Raw genomic sequence first — 17,880 nt, forward strand, 5'->3', positions numbered from 1 at the left:
GGGAAGAGGGGCTCCCTCGGTCAGGTCAAGGACACGGCTCCACCATGGCAGCACACAGAACAAGTATCACACCTAAAGACAAAACGAGGAGCAGAATGCCAGGAGACAGACTTTTCCTCGTGGACTACTTTATTTGGTAAAACTCAGAAACCAACAGCTGATTTTGCTTTCCAGAGCTTCCCTCCCTGAGCGAGGCACGAATCCTGCAGAGAGAGAGAAGCATGCTCTGCCCTCTCAGCTTTGTTACCCAGATGTAGAGGCATCCTCCCCCGCTGCCCCACACTTCTTACCAGCCCCAGAGATGACTCCTTCCAGCCCTCACCTGCACCACAGAGGCAGCTTTGCTTCTTCCAAAAAACACAACAAATCAAAAAGAATCAAAAATGAAACAGAAAGCAAAAAAAAAAAAAAAACCAAAAAAAAAAAACAAAACAAAACTAAAGACGACAGTGAAGAGCGAATCCAGGCAAGGGCACCCCATCAGCCAAGCGCTACCAGTTACCCAACAAGAGCAACCAGCGAAGACCAGTTCTGGGTCAGCAGCCGAGGTCCGCAGGATCGGTGAATCCCAGCAGGCAGTGACATGGTGCCCGACCAACAACACCCCCCAAAATCTCTAACAAGCTGGCTCCCATTCAGAGACTCCTTCCCCCACCTCCCCTTGGGCAAGGACCACCGCCTCTGGTGTTTAGTGTAGCTGGCCAGGGGTCTCCCAGCTGCAGGCGGGAAAAAAGACTCCCTTGCTCTACACGGAGGAAGGTGCTAGGGAATGACCCTGAATCCTGCTAATGGATCCGGGTCAGCTCCTCCACAATCTTTATCAGGTCATCTACGGTGGCCTCCCTCTTCATGCCGCTGCCGTCATCAATCTGCAACAAGAGAAAAGGCATCAGAGTATGGGGACATCAGGAGATGCAGTGGGGAGAGGAACACTCCCAAACCATCGCCTCATGGTAGGACACACATTTAGGATTTACTAGAGCCAGGATTTCTGAGCAGGTTCTCTGCTGCTAACTTGGAAGGGCTCAAGCCCATATCAGCCCATACCCATCTCACCTGCAGGTTTGCCACCACCTCCTGCATCTTGGGCCTGCTGATGTCCAAGAAACTTTCAATCAAGTCACCATCAATGAACCCCGTAGCTGGTTCCGTCTTGCGTTCAGTGTGAAATGATCTCCAGGTGCCAGAGTCAAGGAGCTAAATCCATGTAGAATAACACCAGCCCCAGACTATGTCCAAAAAAGCCCCACTGGACACACACAGCAGCTGCCCAAGACACACAGACAATGTTGCATCAAACAGGATCACAGAATTTGTGCTACATTTTATCAGGCTATTTTATGCACCCAGTAAGGTCTTGGGGACTTTATCTTACTGCATGTATAAACTGTCTCGAGCACAATCAGCTCCTGTGATTGACAGGTACCCAAAGAAGAGCTGCAGTACCACAAAGCGAGCTTCACCTCAAACCTGGTAAGGTACACTTCTCTGTGACAGGCACCTTCCCTCAAGGATGAGCACAAAGCCCTAATCGTGCAGCAAACACGCTACTGCCCGCTCCAGCTGATGTGCCTTCACCCCAGAATGTCTCCAACAGAGCAGAGAGAAACCTCCAAACACTTCCCCCCCCCCCCCCCCCCCCCCCCCCCCCCCCCCCCCCCCCCCCCCCCCCCCCCCCCCCCCCCCCCCCCCCCCCCCCAGCTCTGCTCCTGGCTCAGGTCCGATTCACAAGCCAGCCTCCCGGCGTTCACTACCACCATGGGCTCCTGGCTGAGCCACAGAAGGATATAAAGAGTGCTCGATCTTGCCCACGCTCTTGATGACTTTATTGAGCCTGTTCTGCATGTCCAGCAGGAGGTTGTACCAGCTCTCCGACAGCGAGGTCACCAGTCCTGCAGAGAGCAAGATGGTGACAAGGGGTCAGGGCTCATCCCAGGGACCCTAAAGCCACACTGCTGCAGCTCCCAGCAGGCATGGATAAGCAAGCTGCTGAGACTGGAGCTGCAGTGGAAGCTGATGCCTGGGAGGGTTAGGACAAGAAAGAAGTTTCAAGGAAAGGCAGAGCAATTTCCTTTCCTGGAGGTTCTCCAGAGAGAAAAGTAGCTTTTCAAGGGGAGCAAGAGCATGAAAGCATTTCTGCATTCAGAAAGGCAGATGCAGCAGAGGCAGGGGTGCGGGGCAATTCCTTGTCTGTGAGCACTCATGGCACATCACAGTGTGCTCTCTGGAAAGGCCCTATGGCACATCACAGAATGTTACTAGACTGGAGAACAGAGAAGAAAGGAGACAGGAGCCAACCCCAGCCCAGGTCTCAGCAGCAGGGAAGGGGACCGGTTACCCTCCCGCTAGGGCTGGGTCACCCTGACCCTTACCAATCATGCCGTTGACTGTGCCGAAGAGAACTGAGCCCTGCGTCGGTGTAGACGTCTCACCCAGGTTCTGCATGACCAGAGACCCATGGCAGAAAACGTTGACAAATTCTCCCAGATGGGACAGCCCCACCTCTTGCAAGTGCTGGCGCTCTTCATCGGTTGTGGCAGCACTGAAATCCAGAGCAGCCTGCTCAGTCTGTGCCAGGGGTGAAAGGCAAGCTCCCCCGCTCCCATCTCGCTGCTCCTCAGAGCCAAGCATGCTTCTCCCCGCTTTCCCTCCTGCCTATCTGACATACACACCTCTGCAGCTGTAATATGGAGACCAGAAGGCCCTATCGCCCTGTCCCTTCTATCACACACTGCCACATCCCCCTCCTTACAGCCAGCTCACCTGTCCTTCTGGCATACAAACAGGTTAAAGGCGTTCTCTGCTCCCAAGAAGTTGTCATCGTCCAAGATCTCTACAGCACTCATCCAGTTTGGATTGAAGTCCCGAGCAATCTGAAAGGGGACAAGATGTACCAAGGAGAGGCAGTGTGCACAGATTGGCCCTGCCCTGTTATCCAACACCCTCATCCCACCCAACACCAACATCTGGGAGCAAGGCAAGACCCAGTCCATCCCTCTTAGCTAGACGAAGAAGCTGAGTGAAAGGCACAAACTGCCTTCTGGAGATAGCCTCCAGCCTGAGCAGCGCTCAGGGAATGCCATGGGATTATCTGGGAGAGCGTAGACCAACCTGTGGAAAGTCATGCCCAGAACCATTCTAACAATTTCAGTGCACAGACAGTCCTGGTGCCTGGTACATTCCCCAGCTACGCTGCATTTGCTGGCAGAGTCGCAGCAACAATCTCACTAAGCTATCCCAGCTGCACAGCAGGCAGTCCAGATGGCAACACCCTGCTCCCAGCAGGCACCACGCATGCCTCCAAAGCCTGTTCTTCTTAAGGCTGCTGCCATACAGCCCAGTTCCCCCACAGCCTGGGGATCTGTCTCTCCAGGGACCGCAGGGATCTGTTTAAAACCATGTCCAGGTGATTATGTTCTCACAAAGCCCTACATCCTTGCTCGTCTTCAAAGGGGCAGCAAGGCAGGGTGAGCCAGGCTACCTTCTTTTATCACCTTAAGCAGTTTCCCCTGCCCAGAGCTGCTTGGAATAGGCAGTGCAGGCTCCCAGCACCCTTTCGACCAAGGCTATCCAAAGAGCATTGGTACCTCCTCAAAGTTTCCTTCCATGGGCTTGTACGCAAGGAGCAGGACAGACCGCATCAGATCTCCTACAAGGATGAAGTCTCCCTTGGTCTTCAAGTAAAGCGCCATGATGTTATTGTAATGGTTGCACTCTGTGCGCAGCTCTTTCTCAGCTGTCCACTCATACAGGCGCACCTGAAGCGAGGAACATGGCTCTGAGCAAACACAGACACACACACACCAGCCAGAACATACTCCGCAACAGAGAACAGGGACCCTGCTGACATTCCCATGGCTGGAACAGTCTCCAGCTCCAAATACATGCTGCTAAAGCAATTCAGGGTCTTACAAGAGCCCTACCGTGCTGTTGATGCTGGCTAACAGCTTCCCATTGAACTCCACCATGGAATACACAGCCCCTTTCACCTCCTTCTCTGCCAGGCTCTGCAGCTTCCCTGAAATAAACCAACAGACCGTCCGGTTACTCGCCCTGCACTCCCAGGGGTCGCAAGCCCAGGGAGTTCTCAGACAAGCTGCTCTGCACAAAACTGCTCTCCCCAGAGACTCTCCGTTTCTTAGAGGATCTGTGGGCAAGTAACGCAGTAATGATATGAGAGCAGGGGCAGAAATACAGAAAGCAAATTCCAGAATCCAGTTCTCATGAGGCATTCCTGGGCTTCTCTGGGAGATGGGGAAAAAACGGGAACATGCCGTGATGGCTTGGCCTGCAGCAGAATGAAAGCCACTGCAGATCCTGTCTATGGGCAGCTGACAGCAGGCCCCTCAGCAAAATACATCCCAGCCTGCTACTGAGATTTGTGAGCTCTCTCAGGCCTGAGAAGCTCAACTCCGATATCCCTCAAGCAGCAGGGCTTAGCCATGTGAGAACACCTTGCTCTTACCGTCAGAATAGTGGAAGACAACAATGCGGCCCTGTTTGGGCTCTGCCTCCTCAGGATACACCATGGCAGTGCCCACAATGAAGTAGGTGTTTGGATCTTTGCCAAGCTTGCAGGAGACCAGGCTAAGGGCGTATTCATTTTGCAGAAACTGGTGAGCATGAAGCACTGCAAAGAGAGAAAGGCAGAAACAGCTGGGTCCCAGCAGGCAGCACCTCCACGTATGGCTAGAGCGGCCTGCCTAGGGACAGCTAAAAGCTTAAAGACATGTCCAAGCTACAGAGTCAGTGGCTGCCTGGAGGTCCCCTCACCTATTCCACCCCACACACGCCTTACGCCATCAGATAAAATAAACCACTGTGCCTTAAACCTGTGCCCTTCCTCAGCCCTAAGGCTGCCATTTCTTCAGGAAAAACGCTTTGACTGAAGGAACTGTGCAAGATCACAGGTCTCGGCCACAAGCTGATGGACTCGCTCTGGAGAAAACTGGACAAGGGTGCAAGCAGCATTTGAAGCTGGTACCTTCAAAAGTATGCTGATCTATAATGAGCAGGTTGTGCACCTCCACCTCCTCTCCAAAGGATGTCTCGTGTGGTGCCGTGCTGCTGGAGAACAGCTTGCTGGTGCTCACGCTGCTGGATAGGGCCTAGGACACAAAACGATCAGTCACATCCTCACACCACTTAGCATGTCCACACACTACTCCACACAGGCTGAGACAACAGAGGAACAGAAGGATGAACAGGAGAGAAGGCAAGGCAAGGAGCTCCCGGAGCCTGAGTAAGGGGACACACTCCCTGCACCGGTAGAGATGTATGACACGCACAGCAGAGAAATCTGAACGAAGAGGTACCAAATCCAGCCCTTCGTTTCATGAGGTAGCGCTGCCGAGCGACAGCATTAGTAGAAGAGTTTACACAGTGTTGAGGCTTCCACCACAGCTACTGCCTGAAGGGAACTCGTGCCTGCATCCCTGGGAAAAGGAAACAACTTGAAACTGAACAAAAGCCTGTACTGGAGACTGAAGGAGCAGCACCCAAAGAAACAAAGGTGATCAGACGGAGAACAGCGAACATGCTGAGCCTGCCAGAGAGCAGCACAGAGAGATCTTACCACCCTATCTCCTCCCAGGCTGCCACAAGGAGAGCATGTATTCAGAGCTTTGGAAGAGAAGATTGCCAAGGAAAATCTGCATCATCGTTTGGCTTGAGGAGACATGGAACCACAGCCCAGAGCTCAGGCACGATCTAACAGCTCCCTCTCACCTGCGTGCTGGCGCTGGGTCTGAGTGCAGTGGTACCCCCACTGGCATCCTGCACCTCGATACGACTCGAGAGCACACCAAAACACTGTGACACCTCTTGGTAGCAGATCTTCCTGCAAGACAAACAGAGCTGTGTGAGAACCAGGACAAGCCACTCCAGGGAGAGCACTGAGGCTCAGGGGATAACAGGGATAGAGCCGCTCACTTCCCCAGACTGCGTCTCAGGTCTAGCCACAAATTCGGTCAGTGTTCTGAGCCCGCAACAGGAATGCTGACTGCATAGCTTGCCTCAGTCCCTGGGGAAGTCTCCCTCCAACCTCTTCCCATGCACCACAGCATGGGCCTGCAAGCCAGACTCCCTCCTGCTGCTCACCTGGGTGATTCATAGAGGGGAACTGTGCGGATGTGCAGCTTCTGGATCTCATCAATAGTGCCGATTGTCAGGGTGCTGTTATTGGCCAATGCCAGGCTGTACAGGAGGGAAACGATGAGCAATGGGGCTTGTAAAGCAGGTGGCACAGACAAGAACCTCCCTCTTTCCCCTCCCAAAACCGCTGACTCCAGGATCCCCTTCCGATGTTGCAAGGATGTAAACAGGGTAGCTAGATCAGCACAGCTTTAAGGTCTACCAGTGCACAGAGGAGAAGGACAGATGTTTACAGGACAGGAATGTGTGCAGGTGTCTTCTCATGGGAGACCCACCAAGCAGCACAAAGGACTGATCAGTGCCCTAGGAGAATCTAGGGCCTGGATCACTGTATTTTGTGAGCATGATTATGAAAAAGGCTCTCCCTCCCATTTCACACAGCTGAGGGCCAGTGTCGGGTGTACAGCTCCTCTGGACATGATAAAATGGGCCTGCTGGGCCGAGCCGATAACAGTGCAAATCACTATCCGTGTCACCCTTCACCAAGCTTGTGCCAGTGCAAAATCCAAATCTCCCCCAGCTGGATCACAAAAGGCAAAGTGCACACTCACCTGTCAGGATACCCATCCGAGTTGAGGGGACACATGTAGTTCACCTCCTTAAGGTTGACATTGGAGAAGACCAGCTTGTGGTTACTGCTGTAGATCACGGTGGGGCGGTCAGAGCAGGCAAACACATTGGTCGTGGACAAAGAACGAAAAGTCCTCAGGACAGTGGGCTGCGTCCCAAGGGTCACCTTCTTCCGGTCACTCAGCAAACCTGCAGAGAAAGGGCACCAGTGTTGGGAGCTACCCCAACGGAGCTTTCAGGAGCATGATGGCAGAACAGAATACGGCTGTGACATGCTGGGAAGAAAGGCCCAGCAGAAATGAGCATGAGTAAACGCATCCTGCTGTCAGCAAAGGGCAACAAAGGGCTAGATGTAAGCATCAACCCCCTGTGGGACAGCTCCTTTCTCCATAGGATCCCCTAGAGAAAGGATCCACCAAATTACTGTGCCTGTGCTCAGTCCCATCTGAGCACAACTCCATCAGGGTGGGAGAAAAGGGTTTTCAGAACTTACAGGAAAAGAAAGAGATTTCCAGAAGGAAGGGAAAAGAGCAACAAGGAAGTAAGAAGGCATGAGCCCAGCCACCTTCCCCAACAACCCACTTGGTGTGAGCCCAGTAGTCACCTGTCTCAAGGCTGAGCCCAAAGTAGAAGAGAGCCCCATCCCCCAGGGCACACAGAAGATAATGGCTGCTCTCAAAGGTTGTCATCAGGATGGAACGAGGGATGATTTCTGCAGGGAGCAGTAGAAAAGAAGGCTGATGTCACTCATGGCTGAATCAGGTCAGTCACCACTGCCACCACCTGGCAGCCCCAGGAGAGCCCTACCTCCTCCCAGCATCTCTTTGTGCAGCAGCTCAAATGAAGGCAGCTTTAGGATGCGGGCAGAGATATCAGTCCAGAGCCCGATAGCACACAGCGGGGACATGCCGTTACTGTCCCCCAAAGGGGTGATGTCCAGGCAGGCAACTTCATGCTCCATTTCTGTGCAGCTGGCAGGAAGGAGGAAGCAGAGGTATCAATTTGGAGCCCAAAGAGAGACAGCGGAGGTTCTGACCCCTCAGGCCAGGAGAGACTTGTACCCACCTGATCTGCCTGAGCTCCTGGGGTCTGATCTCCAGGTAATACAGGGCTCGTCCCACAGCCACCACCACCTGGTTACTGTTGCAGGAAGCCACACTGATGTTCTTCCCATTGGGCTCTTTCCACTCACTCACCAGAGCTTTGGGCTCCTGACTGACCAGTCTCACAGAGGCAGAGGTGATCTGCAAAGAGAGAACACATCTTTCTTCAGAGCCAGGACAACGGCACCCTTCTGACAGGGAAGCACTGCAGACCCTGCCCCAGATGAGCAACACAGACCTAGGTTACCCCCACGGTCAAGAAGGGCTATGGGATCACCACACGAGAGACGTCTCTCCCTGCTTCTCCAGCACAGGCATTACCTGAATCAATTGCTGATGGGCCACATTGCCACAAAAGAAAGTCTGCTGATCATCCACAAACCCTGTCAGCTCTGTCTCTTCCACTTCCTCTCCGTTTAACATAAGAACCCTGAAAGGGAAAGGGTTATACTGTTATATCACACTCAAACATGCAGCCCAGAGCCTGGCTCAGTGTTAAGCCCATCTTACCTGGTCTGGCCAACAAAGGACAGCACCAATGTATTGTCTGTCTCACGATGAGAGTCTGACCTCAGGGGCCACAGGCCTGCAACAAAGAGAGAAGCCATATTTGCTCACAGGGAAAATTCCAAAAGCTGATGGGTGGCAAGTCCCCTGCCCCAGACCCCAACCTCAGCCTGCACAGAAGACATGTCCCCACTGTGCCCTCTCAGGCTGCAGGTTGTATTTGACAGCACCGAAATGCAGAATAGCCCACGCACCTTTAATTCCTGGCAAGTCAATGCTGGCATGCTCATGAATCCCAATGCCATTCCGGATGATCCGCAGCGAACCCTCTTTAAATGCACCCGAGCAGGTGACCAGCTGGAGGAAAAGCAGATGCTCTTTACCAACCATAGCTGGGAAGCTTTCTCACTCCTCCTTGTAGTGATGGGCTCAGTGGAAGATGGGGCCCCCATCTACTCTATTTCTCAGAGGAAATTCTTTGGCTGCTGATCCTTCCCCACCCCCAGAAGGACAAACCCTTCCTTGTGAAGGAGGGTCTCCAAAAAGCAGCCTTTCCACTCATACCACTCTTCAGCGGAAGACCTCAAAGCTTCCCCTGCATCTGGATAAGACTTTGAGCTTCTCTGATGAACAGATCATAGTTTCTTCCTTCCACGGACACCCTGCTGCATAGACTTGGCTGGCCCAGACCTTCCCAACGCTAAGAAAGGCAAGGCAGAACCAACATTACCTGCCCTTGGCCTTGTCTTTCCAGGTCTACCACACACATGTCGACGATGGGACCAAGGTTGGTGAAGGTCTCCATAGCCACTACGTAGGAGCCCTGTTCATTGCTGTCCACATTGAGCTACAAACAAACACAATTACAGGTTTCCAAAAAGATAGGGGAAGCAAGTGGCAAAGGGTACAGGGAAAGAAAGGAAAGTTTCTCCCTATCCGAGCACACCTCTCTGGGCCCAGATGAAAGTAAAGATGTACAAAATCCTGTCTGAACATGCAACTAAGCCAGGAGAAGGCTGCCACTTACCTTCACAAGCTGGGAATCCCCAAGCCGAGAGCCAACAAACACAACACCGTTGTCCAGGTAGGTCAAACACTCTGCAATAGATGTCTGGGAATTGAGAAGATGCAGATGAAGCAGCTAGCATGAAAAGGACCCTGCCATGCCTCCCAAGCACCACTTCTGAACTGCAGCCCAACAGGAAGCCCCTGGGGACGAGAGGGTAATTTAATCCCCTTATAGAATCCACGCAGTTCAGACTTCTTCCAGGGATGGAGCGCAAGCACCAGACACAATGAAAACCCAGGAAGATGGTGGACACATTCAAGTGCCCAAATAGGGATTTCCTCAGCCCAACTGAAACTTCAGAGCTCAGAGATGTGACAGCCAGAGAGTGTGAAACATTATCCCACCCCCAGGCTCCCAGAGAGATGCCGTTCTTGCCACTCAACCCTCCATGGAGCATTTCAAGCTTGCAGAGCCTCTGAGCCCCTCAACTGAGAGGGAGCATGCACAGCATGCATGATATGGCAGCAAGGGGAAGAGCGCTACCTCTCCAAGCAGTTCCACACGCAGGTCCTTCAAAGTGACAGTGCCATCCATCTGTTCCTCCTTCTCCAGGAGCAGCATGAAGAGACGTCCCTCCATGTCCCCCAGCAAGTATCGGGACCCATTGGGATCCACACGATTGTGGCACACAATTGTACTTTGCTGCACTCCGAGGAGGAGGGAAGAAGGTGTTGTTAGGAACCCATCAAAGCAACCACAAATGCACATCTAGCAAGGACTACCTCCGTACACACCAGAAGAAAACAAACACATCCACAATGCACCAGCTGCTAGGTACATCTTCAGCATAGTCTCATGCCAAGGCAGTCTTTCTGCTCAGCAGGAGATGGCTGGATTCTTCCCTCAATAAACCATATCAGTGAACACATCCAGAATCTGTGGTCAAACTGCCTCACTAATGCTGGTTTTCCACAGATGAACAGCATGAATTCTATTTGGGACCTACAGAGCTCCAGAGAGCTCCAAACCTGCTGCTTTTCTGGACAAAACCTCTACAAATGTTTTGTTCTGTGTGGTGGACACTGCCTGGCCTCCTGTCAACATATTTGGTTTTGGCTTAGAAATCCTGATCTTGCAGGTCTTTATTGAACGCAAACATCCCATTGACTTCAAGCACAGATGTGCACACACTCGGTTTGCAGGCCAAAGCCCAGATCTGTATGTCAGCAAAGCGCAGACAACTTGTTCTGTCTGCTCCAATGTAACAAACTCTCCAGCACAGACCAGTAGTGGTCTGAGCAAGCAATATCGGTATTTCTTTACCTGAGATCTACAGCTCTTTTCTAGCCCATCATTATTTCCAGCTTAAAAGGATCTTTTGATCACAGCTCAGGTCCTCCTTCAGACTAGAACAGCACCTCAGCAATGCCATTTGTGCTTCCTGTACCATTCAAATATGGGAACTGGCTCATCCTTCTGACAAAAAAACACAGGCTCAAGTTCTGTCACAAACTCTGTAAGTCTTTTTTGCTTTGAACAAGTGCCCCAATCATACACCAGCGGACTCAGTCTCCAAGGGGCTCATTCATACCTTTCGCTGCCTGAACTACAACCCTACTCTGGCCTGGACCAATGCCCAAACCACTAATTGCCTCCTAATTAACCCCTTTCTCTGGGGCCCAACCAAGATTTGAGCTTTACTGCATTATCTCCAAATACTCCACAGACAGCAGGGCACATTCCCAGCCACACACCGCAGTGCAAGCACACACTGCCATCAACACAAGGATCACATATATCCCTCAGGCCCCCCAAAATACAGACCAGGCATTGTCCAAGACACCCATTCACCAAAACTCTGGGCTGCTCCATGGGAGTAAGTGGCCTTATTAGACTACATCTGAGGACAAGAGTAGTTTAAGTTCCGGAATGCAAGTGGCCTGATACCCTCCCAGTACTCAGAGACACACCTGGGAATGGAGGAATTGCACAGGACACATTTCTAGAGACCAGCATTCACTCACCTTGATGATGGGTGGAGCTATAGCTAGATATTTGTCTCCGTTGTGATAGGTGATGGACTCCTGCCCAATGATGATTGCTCCTCCAAAAGGCTCTGGCACTGCGCAGGGGAAAAGACAAACGTCTTATTAGAGAACCTGTGCAACAAGACTGAGGCATTAATCCTCAAGGATGAAACAGGAGGGAAGATCTACAAAGAAGGACCAACCTGCAATGACCATGGAGGCTTCAGCCTCTACATTCTCCTGCTTCCAAGGACCTTTGTTAAACTCCTTTTCTCGCAGGGAGACCTCATATGTCTTGACGTGGCGACCCTGAGGGTCCTGAAAGAGAAACCACAAATGACAATGCAACAGGCACACGCAGACACGAGCGTGAGCCTGACAAGAGCCTCGTGTGCACAACATAAAGGGACTCTGGAAACATAACCGACTAGCAATCGCAAAGCAAGGACATGATGCCTTGTCTCCTGCAATAACGCCGTCACCTAGTGACCACAGAGCTGCTGAGGATTTCCATCCTGCTCGCTTCCTCAGACTCCATCAAACTGTATGCGTGTCTACACACACAAACACTAATGAACACATTTTCCCTAATGTTATCCGCACACAGAACACCCTTTACACGGGTGTGTGTGCCAAAGAACACTTGAAATAATTTCTGTGTTTTTATATCCACAACTGATTCTCTGGGATTTGTATTTATCCGACACACAGCTCTCTACAAAGTCAGGTATGAGTGCCACTGTACAAAGTCACCACCATCACCAGCTCCAGTAAGGAGTTTTGGAATTCAGTTCTACTGCAACAGCGCAGGTGCCAGAGCAGCTGAGCTCCCAACTTGATTCTACTCAGGCTTTTTAGCCCAAGTTTCCTAAGCAAGCATATAATCTGCTTGCTAAACAATTCCCGGACTGCTCTGTCATTCCAGTAATTCCTGCCCTGGTGGGCAATTTCAGCCAAACCTGACAAAATACAGAGGTCTCAGATGTAGTGAGTCCATACAGGCTTCACCGAAATAAGTGGTGGGTGGAAGAGAGGCACCCAAATCAGTGTCCCATCGTGGTAAAGGTTGTCTATGCTAACAGACAGTTGGGAATCCATGTCAGAAAAAGATGTACAAGTGTTGTCCAAAGCACAGAGAAAGCTTTGATTGGAACCCACTGGCCTATTTCATGTCTAATAAGCTAACACAGGCTCTAAGCCACAGGCAACTAGGTTTCCTTGGTCATGTTGCTCACAGAACTACTTAGAAAGAACCTTTCATCTTTTTATTCATTATGTCTCACTATTTTCCAGATCAAATCTACAAAAATAAGTAACAAAAATAATAATAAAAATAATTTTTCTTCCTCCCCGGAGCTGCCAGCTTTATAAACAAACACTCAAAGGAAATCTGAGTACCTCCCAGTTTACACTCAGACTCTGCAGCTTAGCAAACACCCTCACTCATGATGCTAGAGGCGTGTGCTGGAGAGGGCTAGCAGTGCAGCACCGGGGGAAGCAAAGTGCAGTACTAGGTAACAGAGAAGGGGAAGCTAGAAGAAAAGCGAAGAGAGATACGCACGGGGAATAAAGAGAAAAGGAATTAGCACAAAGAGAGCACATTCAGTCTGTTTTAAAGCTGAAACACAGCTTTAGAATGGCAAAAGAGTAATTAATGCAACTTTGGCATTTCTGGACCTTTTTACTCCCCACAACAGCATTTCTCAAATCTTTTTCATGAACTTGTTCATATTTGTGGTGTCTTCCTCTGGTTTCAAAAATACAAAAAACATCTCAGACATTCACTGCTATTCTACTCGGTCCAAATCCTGTGATCATGATTAATAAATTGAGAAAGAATTAGACATAGAGAAGAAGCTTGGAAACTTTCCCCTCTCCGCACACACACGCAAGTCAGACACACAGGGACCAAAACAAATCGAGTGTTTTATGTAAGCCCTAATGAGTCAGACAGAACTTGCATCTCGCTCTTGCTGCAAGGGTAAAATTTGTATGAAGAGTCTGTTAACATGGAGAAAACCATTAATTTACTCCTTATTCTTACAATGTCTGTTTATAACAAACGAACCATTAACGGATTAATCTGTAATACAAAAATGTCAGATCCCTCGAGATAATACCCTGTTTTACTCACCAACTACAGGAGATGACGAAGTTCCTTGTTTACAATGCTCTTGAGGACTGAGTGGAAACCTGGCACTCCTGCCCAAACTGACACCGACTTCAAGAATTTGGCCAGATCTCTCTCTACCTCAGTTTCCCTGCTACACAACAGCAGCTGACTAACCGAACTCACAGGTACGCTTGGCACTTTACAGAGCAATAAACACCACTGCTGGGCTTCCTAGCTTTGCTGAAGTGACAACCTGAAGCGAGTCACAACCTGAAACAGTATCACCAGCCTCTTCTACTACACATTTCTACAGAGCAAAGACTGGCTAAGAGTCTTCCCTTCTGATACTAGGTTTCAAATTCAGTGTGGCTGCATGGAAATAAATTGATCCCCAGATACACTCCACATTCAGACAGAAATAAGACCGGCAAGTATTCTGAAATCATGTACAACGAAGGCTCTCTAGGTGAGACTCCACTCTCTGTTGCAGAAGGGATCATGAGTCCCTTCTCTCTTAAATAAAAAAAAAAAAGAATGGCAGTATGTTTTGAAAGAAAACAGGGCTTGCTCCTACCTATTAGCAATAGCTGAAAGACCTTCGCTTTTTCAGGTGGTGTTTCTTAATTAACCCCCTCCCTGCGTTCTTCCTTTGTCTGCAGTGTTAAATCACTGTGCAGGTCTCGATGAAGTGGGCAGGACTCGACGGCTGGGCTAGTTTACCAGCAAGGCTGAAAAGAGCGTGCTGAAACTTCCCGATTTGTTCAAACGATAAGTGAGAGCACCAGCTAACCACCGGGGCAGGGGAAGAGCGCTGCCTTGACACAGGGGATCTGGGCAGCCCTTCCAACTCCTAGCACATGCGAATTCAACAGTAAAGGCGGTTTCAGTAGCACCCACCTCTCTCAAAAGTGTCCCCAGCAGAGACTTTGAAAACAGAAACAGAAGAATCAAGGTACTGCTACCACGTGGCTCATAGTGGCTAGGTCATACCGTGAGAGCTAAGAAAGCCACTAGATCAAAGCTGAACTAAATTCACACCAGATCCTGTGCAGTCACCAAGCGACAGTAACTTTCGGTTAGGCCCAGGCTAGACCTGACTTTGACAAAGCAAAGAAGATCCCTTGTCTCGTCAGCACAGCAAAGGCTCTTTGTTTCAAAGTAAGTATTTAGAGATAGGCCTATAAACATTACCTCTGTGAGAATCCAGGCAATAGGAGAGATTATGCCGCCTTCTTCACATCCCTGCAGTGGCCTCCCATCTACCACCAAACAAGCCATACCGCCTTTTTTAGGGACAAGATTCAAGTATCACAGCAGTGCCTACAGGAAACAACCTACTCGGACCCTAATTTACCTGCTCAGCACTTGCTGAAAAGACCTATACATTCCTCCTAACTCTTTAATAAGAAATGGTCCCATCTGAAGCATCAGCTATACAGCTCTCCTGTGAGAGAGTGTTTCCTCCCGTCTCCCAGAAACGGAAGAAATCAGCGAGGAACGTGGACTTTCCTCAGCTACAAAATGAATCTGCAGGAGTCAGGGCTCTGTCTTTTGCTCTGCCCACTGGACCACAACACTGCTTTCTGCGGGCTCCATGACACTAACTGTTCCAATCCTTCTAGAAGACCTTTAGAGACCTTGACTCATGGCATATCAGTCCAGCAATTTCCAGCATCCTCTGCTTGAGTCACCAATCACGAACAGGGTACCTGGTAGACGAAGCAGATGGTCGGAGCCTGACAACCATAGAGAAATTTCACATCGATGACTTGGAGCTCTTCCAGGCGGATGTTAAAAGCCTTTAACTCCTTGTTCTCCCGGTCCAGAGGGATGACCTTGAAGAGGCCGTCATAGAGTCGCAGGCCAATCATCCGGCACTCTGGGTCAATGATGCCGATTATACCTGTCTCCGAGGGACGACCGATACGATCCTGAGCGCAGCCATGGAGATGGGAGAGAGAAAGAGCAATCAGTGTTAGAAAAAGTATTCCCACGCAGGACCCAAGAAGAACACTAGGTACAAGAGTTACTATCCCACAGCTGAGGAAGGACTCCCCGCATATCACCTAACAAACTTTAAAATATTGTCTGGCAAGCCAAAGGAGATTTTCAGCATCTCCCTGGTCTAAAAGAGCAGGTGCTTTCCACCAGAGAACCTGGCAGCTAATCCAAAGCTAAACCAAAGCAGACAGCTAATCATAATCACAGCCACTCCTGCAGCCTGGACACCTGGCTTTCTCTCTTCCAAGACTCTTGGAACTAGGCATGCCAGGACAAGACCATGCAATTGCCCTTCTAGTCTCAGCTCTCTACTGAATGACCTCAAGTAAGTCGCACTGCTGTCCTGCACCTCAGCTTTTTCTACCACTGAGGGACAACGATGCTTTCCACTGCTATAAAGCGTTTTGATATCTATGACTGAAAAACACTCTTCAAAAATCAAGTGCCATTATCAGCCTCCGCAGGCCCCTCAGCTTTACATGACGGGGGCCGATATCAGCATCTCCATATGTCACAACGCAGGGCCATGGCCTAGGAAGATTAAGCATTTTTCCCCAAAACACACTGAGACGTTACTGACAGGACATGCCCACCTACACTTCCTGGCCCCTAACCCTGTGCTCAATTCCACTAACAATAAGTCAACAGAAGCTCAGCATTTGAAAACAGATGGAAGATATTTTAGCTTGACAGCTGATGCAAAACATTTAGCTAATGACTAAAAAAAAGCCAAAGAGGCACATGAATTTCTGACCTGCTCAAAAGGCAAGATTTTAACCTGCATAAAATAAAACAATAGAGAACATCCACAACTATGTTGTATGATCATGATGGTAAAAGTAACTTCAGCACTAATGCTTTTGGTGTGCAGCATGCAGAGATCTGTCCCAAGGTACGAGAGGAGTCATTTTCCAGGGAAAATTCTACCCTATGCTGAATTTTGAGGACTAATTCTCTTTACAGGAGTACATCAAAGCAACCACATTATTCCACAAACTATTCCAAGAACACACTCATAGCTACGTCCTCAGGGAGTCCCTGAGCTCAAGATTGACTCACTGGAGGCAAAAACCTTTAGAAATAGTAATAGTAGCAGGGGAACCATATCAGAATTAGCTGTAGGAAAATAACCGTAAATTCTGTCCTCTAAACTTGCCAATGTCAATAGCAAAGTAAAACCAGCCCCAAAGAAGGGACTTCGCATCTTCCAGGACTTGACCAGGTACTGCAAATTCACTCACCTGCACGTTGCCGTGGGCACGGGTGATAATATCAATGCTGTCCCCATTCTGCTTGTACTCAAGGATACACGCATTGTACTTGGCTGTCAGGATGAACAACAAATCCTTGCTCTCACCCTAGAAAGGCAGAACAGCGATATGCCTTCAGGAGGTTTTCACAGAGAGAAAACCCATCCTTGAACCTCAGAGCACCTTGCGTTTGCTGCTCTCAGCCCGTGGGCAGCCCCATCCCCTTGTACCCCGCTCACCTTTGGGCGGAAGAGCTCCATAACAGCGGTCTTGCCATACATGCCCACCTCCTTGACAGGCCGCAGCCCCTCTGCTGTGACCACATAGATCTCAAGCCGGGTGTTCTTGGCAATCAGCAGATTCAGATCCTCCGCGGAGGTGAAGTGCCCTGAGAAACAGAGCGAAGAAATCATTGTTCAGCTGCAAAAAAGCAGCACCTGACAGCGCGCTAACCAAGCAGCCTGCGCCGGGGGAACCCTGCCTATGCCCCCTGCTCGCACTGTCTGCCTGCGCATCCCTCGCGGGGAGCAGCAGCCTCTCCACGGCACCAGGCAGCGCTCCCAGCGCTCCCACACCCCTCCACCCGCCGCGGTGCCCAGGAAACCCTGCTGGCACCCTTTTCTGCACACCCGCACGCTGCCCAGCCCACTCAGCAACTGCTCCCCCGGAGCGCCAGCTCCTCAGCCTTCCCCGCGCGACCCCGCACCCCAGGCTCCCTCCACCGTACCCCCGCCAGGACACGCTGCAACACCCCCAAAGCGCCTTGCGGTCTGGTGATGTGACACAGACGTCGCCACCACCTGCCCGGCAGCACCCCCTCAAACTCCTGCAGCACCCCCGGCCCCCTGCTGCCCTGCAAAATCCCCAGGGACCCTACTTCACCCCTGTGCCCACAGCACCCCCAGAAACGTCAAGGCAACCCCAGCCCCTCCAGCGCCCCACAGCATCCCCTGGGAACCTCCGACGCCCCAAGAACCTCAAGTTACCCCCAGCTCACCCAGTGACCCGCAGCACGCCCAGGAGCCTCCCAGCTCCCCCAGCAGCACCCCAAAAACCTCAAGGCAGCTCCAGGTCCCCAAGAAATTACAAAGCCCCCCCAGCAACCTCATGGCAGCCTCTCCCCCCCCCAGGAACCCCTCAGCACCCC

The 17,880-nt window shown here is 50.8% G+C and overlaps 1 protein-coding gene across 1 annotated transcript; it reads right to left on the reverse strand.

The window, feature by feature from the left end:
* Positions 1–77: 77 nt before the first annotated feature.
* Positions 78–17,842, reverse strand: DDB1 (damage specific DNA binding protein 1). The gene is made up of 28 exons (XM_026055389.1): positions 17,821–17,842; positions 17,461–17,550; positions 16,973–17,121; positions 16,725–16,841; positions 15,192–15,413; positions 11,573–11,687; positions 11,367–11,464; positions 9,886–10,044; positions 9,361–9,444; positions 9,064–9,180; positions 8,588–8,690; positions 8,337–8,412; positions 8,148–8,256; positions 7,789–7,967; positions 7,531–7,694; positions 7,328–7,435; positions 6,705–6,912; positions 6,100–6,195; positions 5,728–5,839; positions 4,985–5,108; positions 4,466–4,630; positions 3,924–4,018; positions 3,588–3,758; positions 2,764–2,873; positions 2,373–2,542; positions 1,790–1,892; positions 1,057–1,180; positions 78–869 (listed from the first exon to the last, which is right to left on the reverse strand). The coding sequence occupies exons 1-28, from the start codon at positions 17,840–17,842 to the stop codon at positions 786–788; spliced, it is 3,474 nt and encodes a 1,157-aa protein (XP_025911174.1). The 3' UTR covers positions 78–785.
* Between the last annotated feature and the right edge of the window lie 38 nt (positions 17,843–17,880).

The sequence above is a fragment of the Apteryx rowi genome, unplaced genomic scaffold (assembly GCF_003343035.1).
Source record: "Apteryx rowi isolate R43461 unplaced genomic scaffold, aptRow1 scaffold_997, whole genome shotgun sequence".
NCBI lineage: Eukaryota > Metazoa > Chordata > Aves > Apterygiformes > Apterygidae > Apteryx > Apteryx rowi.

Bases quoted from the DNA above. Each gene is read 5' to 3' on its own strand.
- DDB1 (XM_026055389.1), bottom strand. From the start codon at position 17,842: ATGAGGTTGCTGGGGGGGCTTT. The intron at 8,257-8,336 runs GTAAGATGGGCT...TTTCCCTTTCAG, and splicing joins TCCTTTGTTGGCCAGACCAG to GGTTCTTATGTTAAACGGAG. The intron at 6,196-6,704 runs GTGAGTGTGCAC...CCTCCTGTACAG, and splicing joins TCGGATGGGTATCCTGACAG to CCTGGCATTGGCCAATAACA.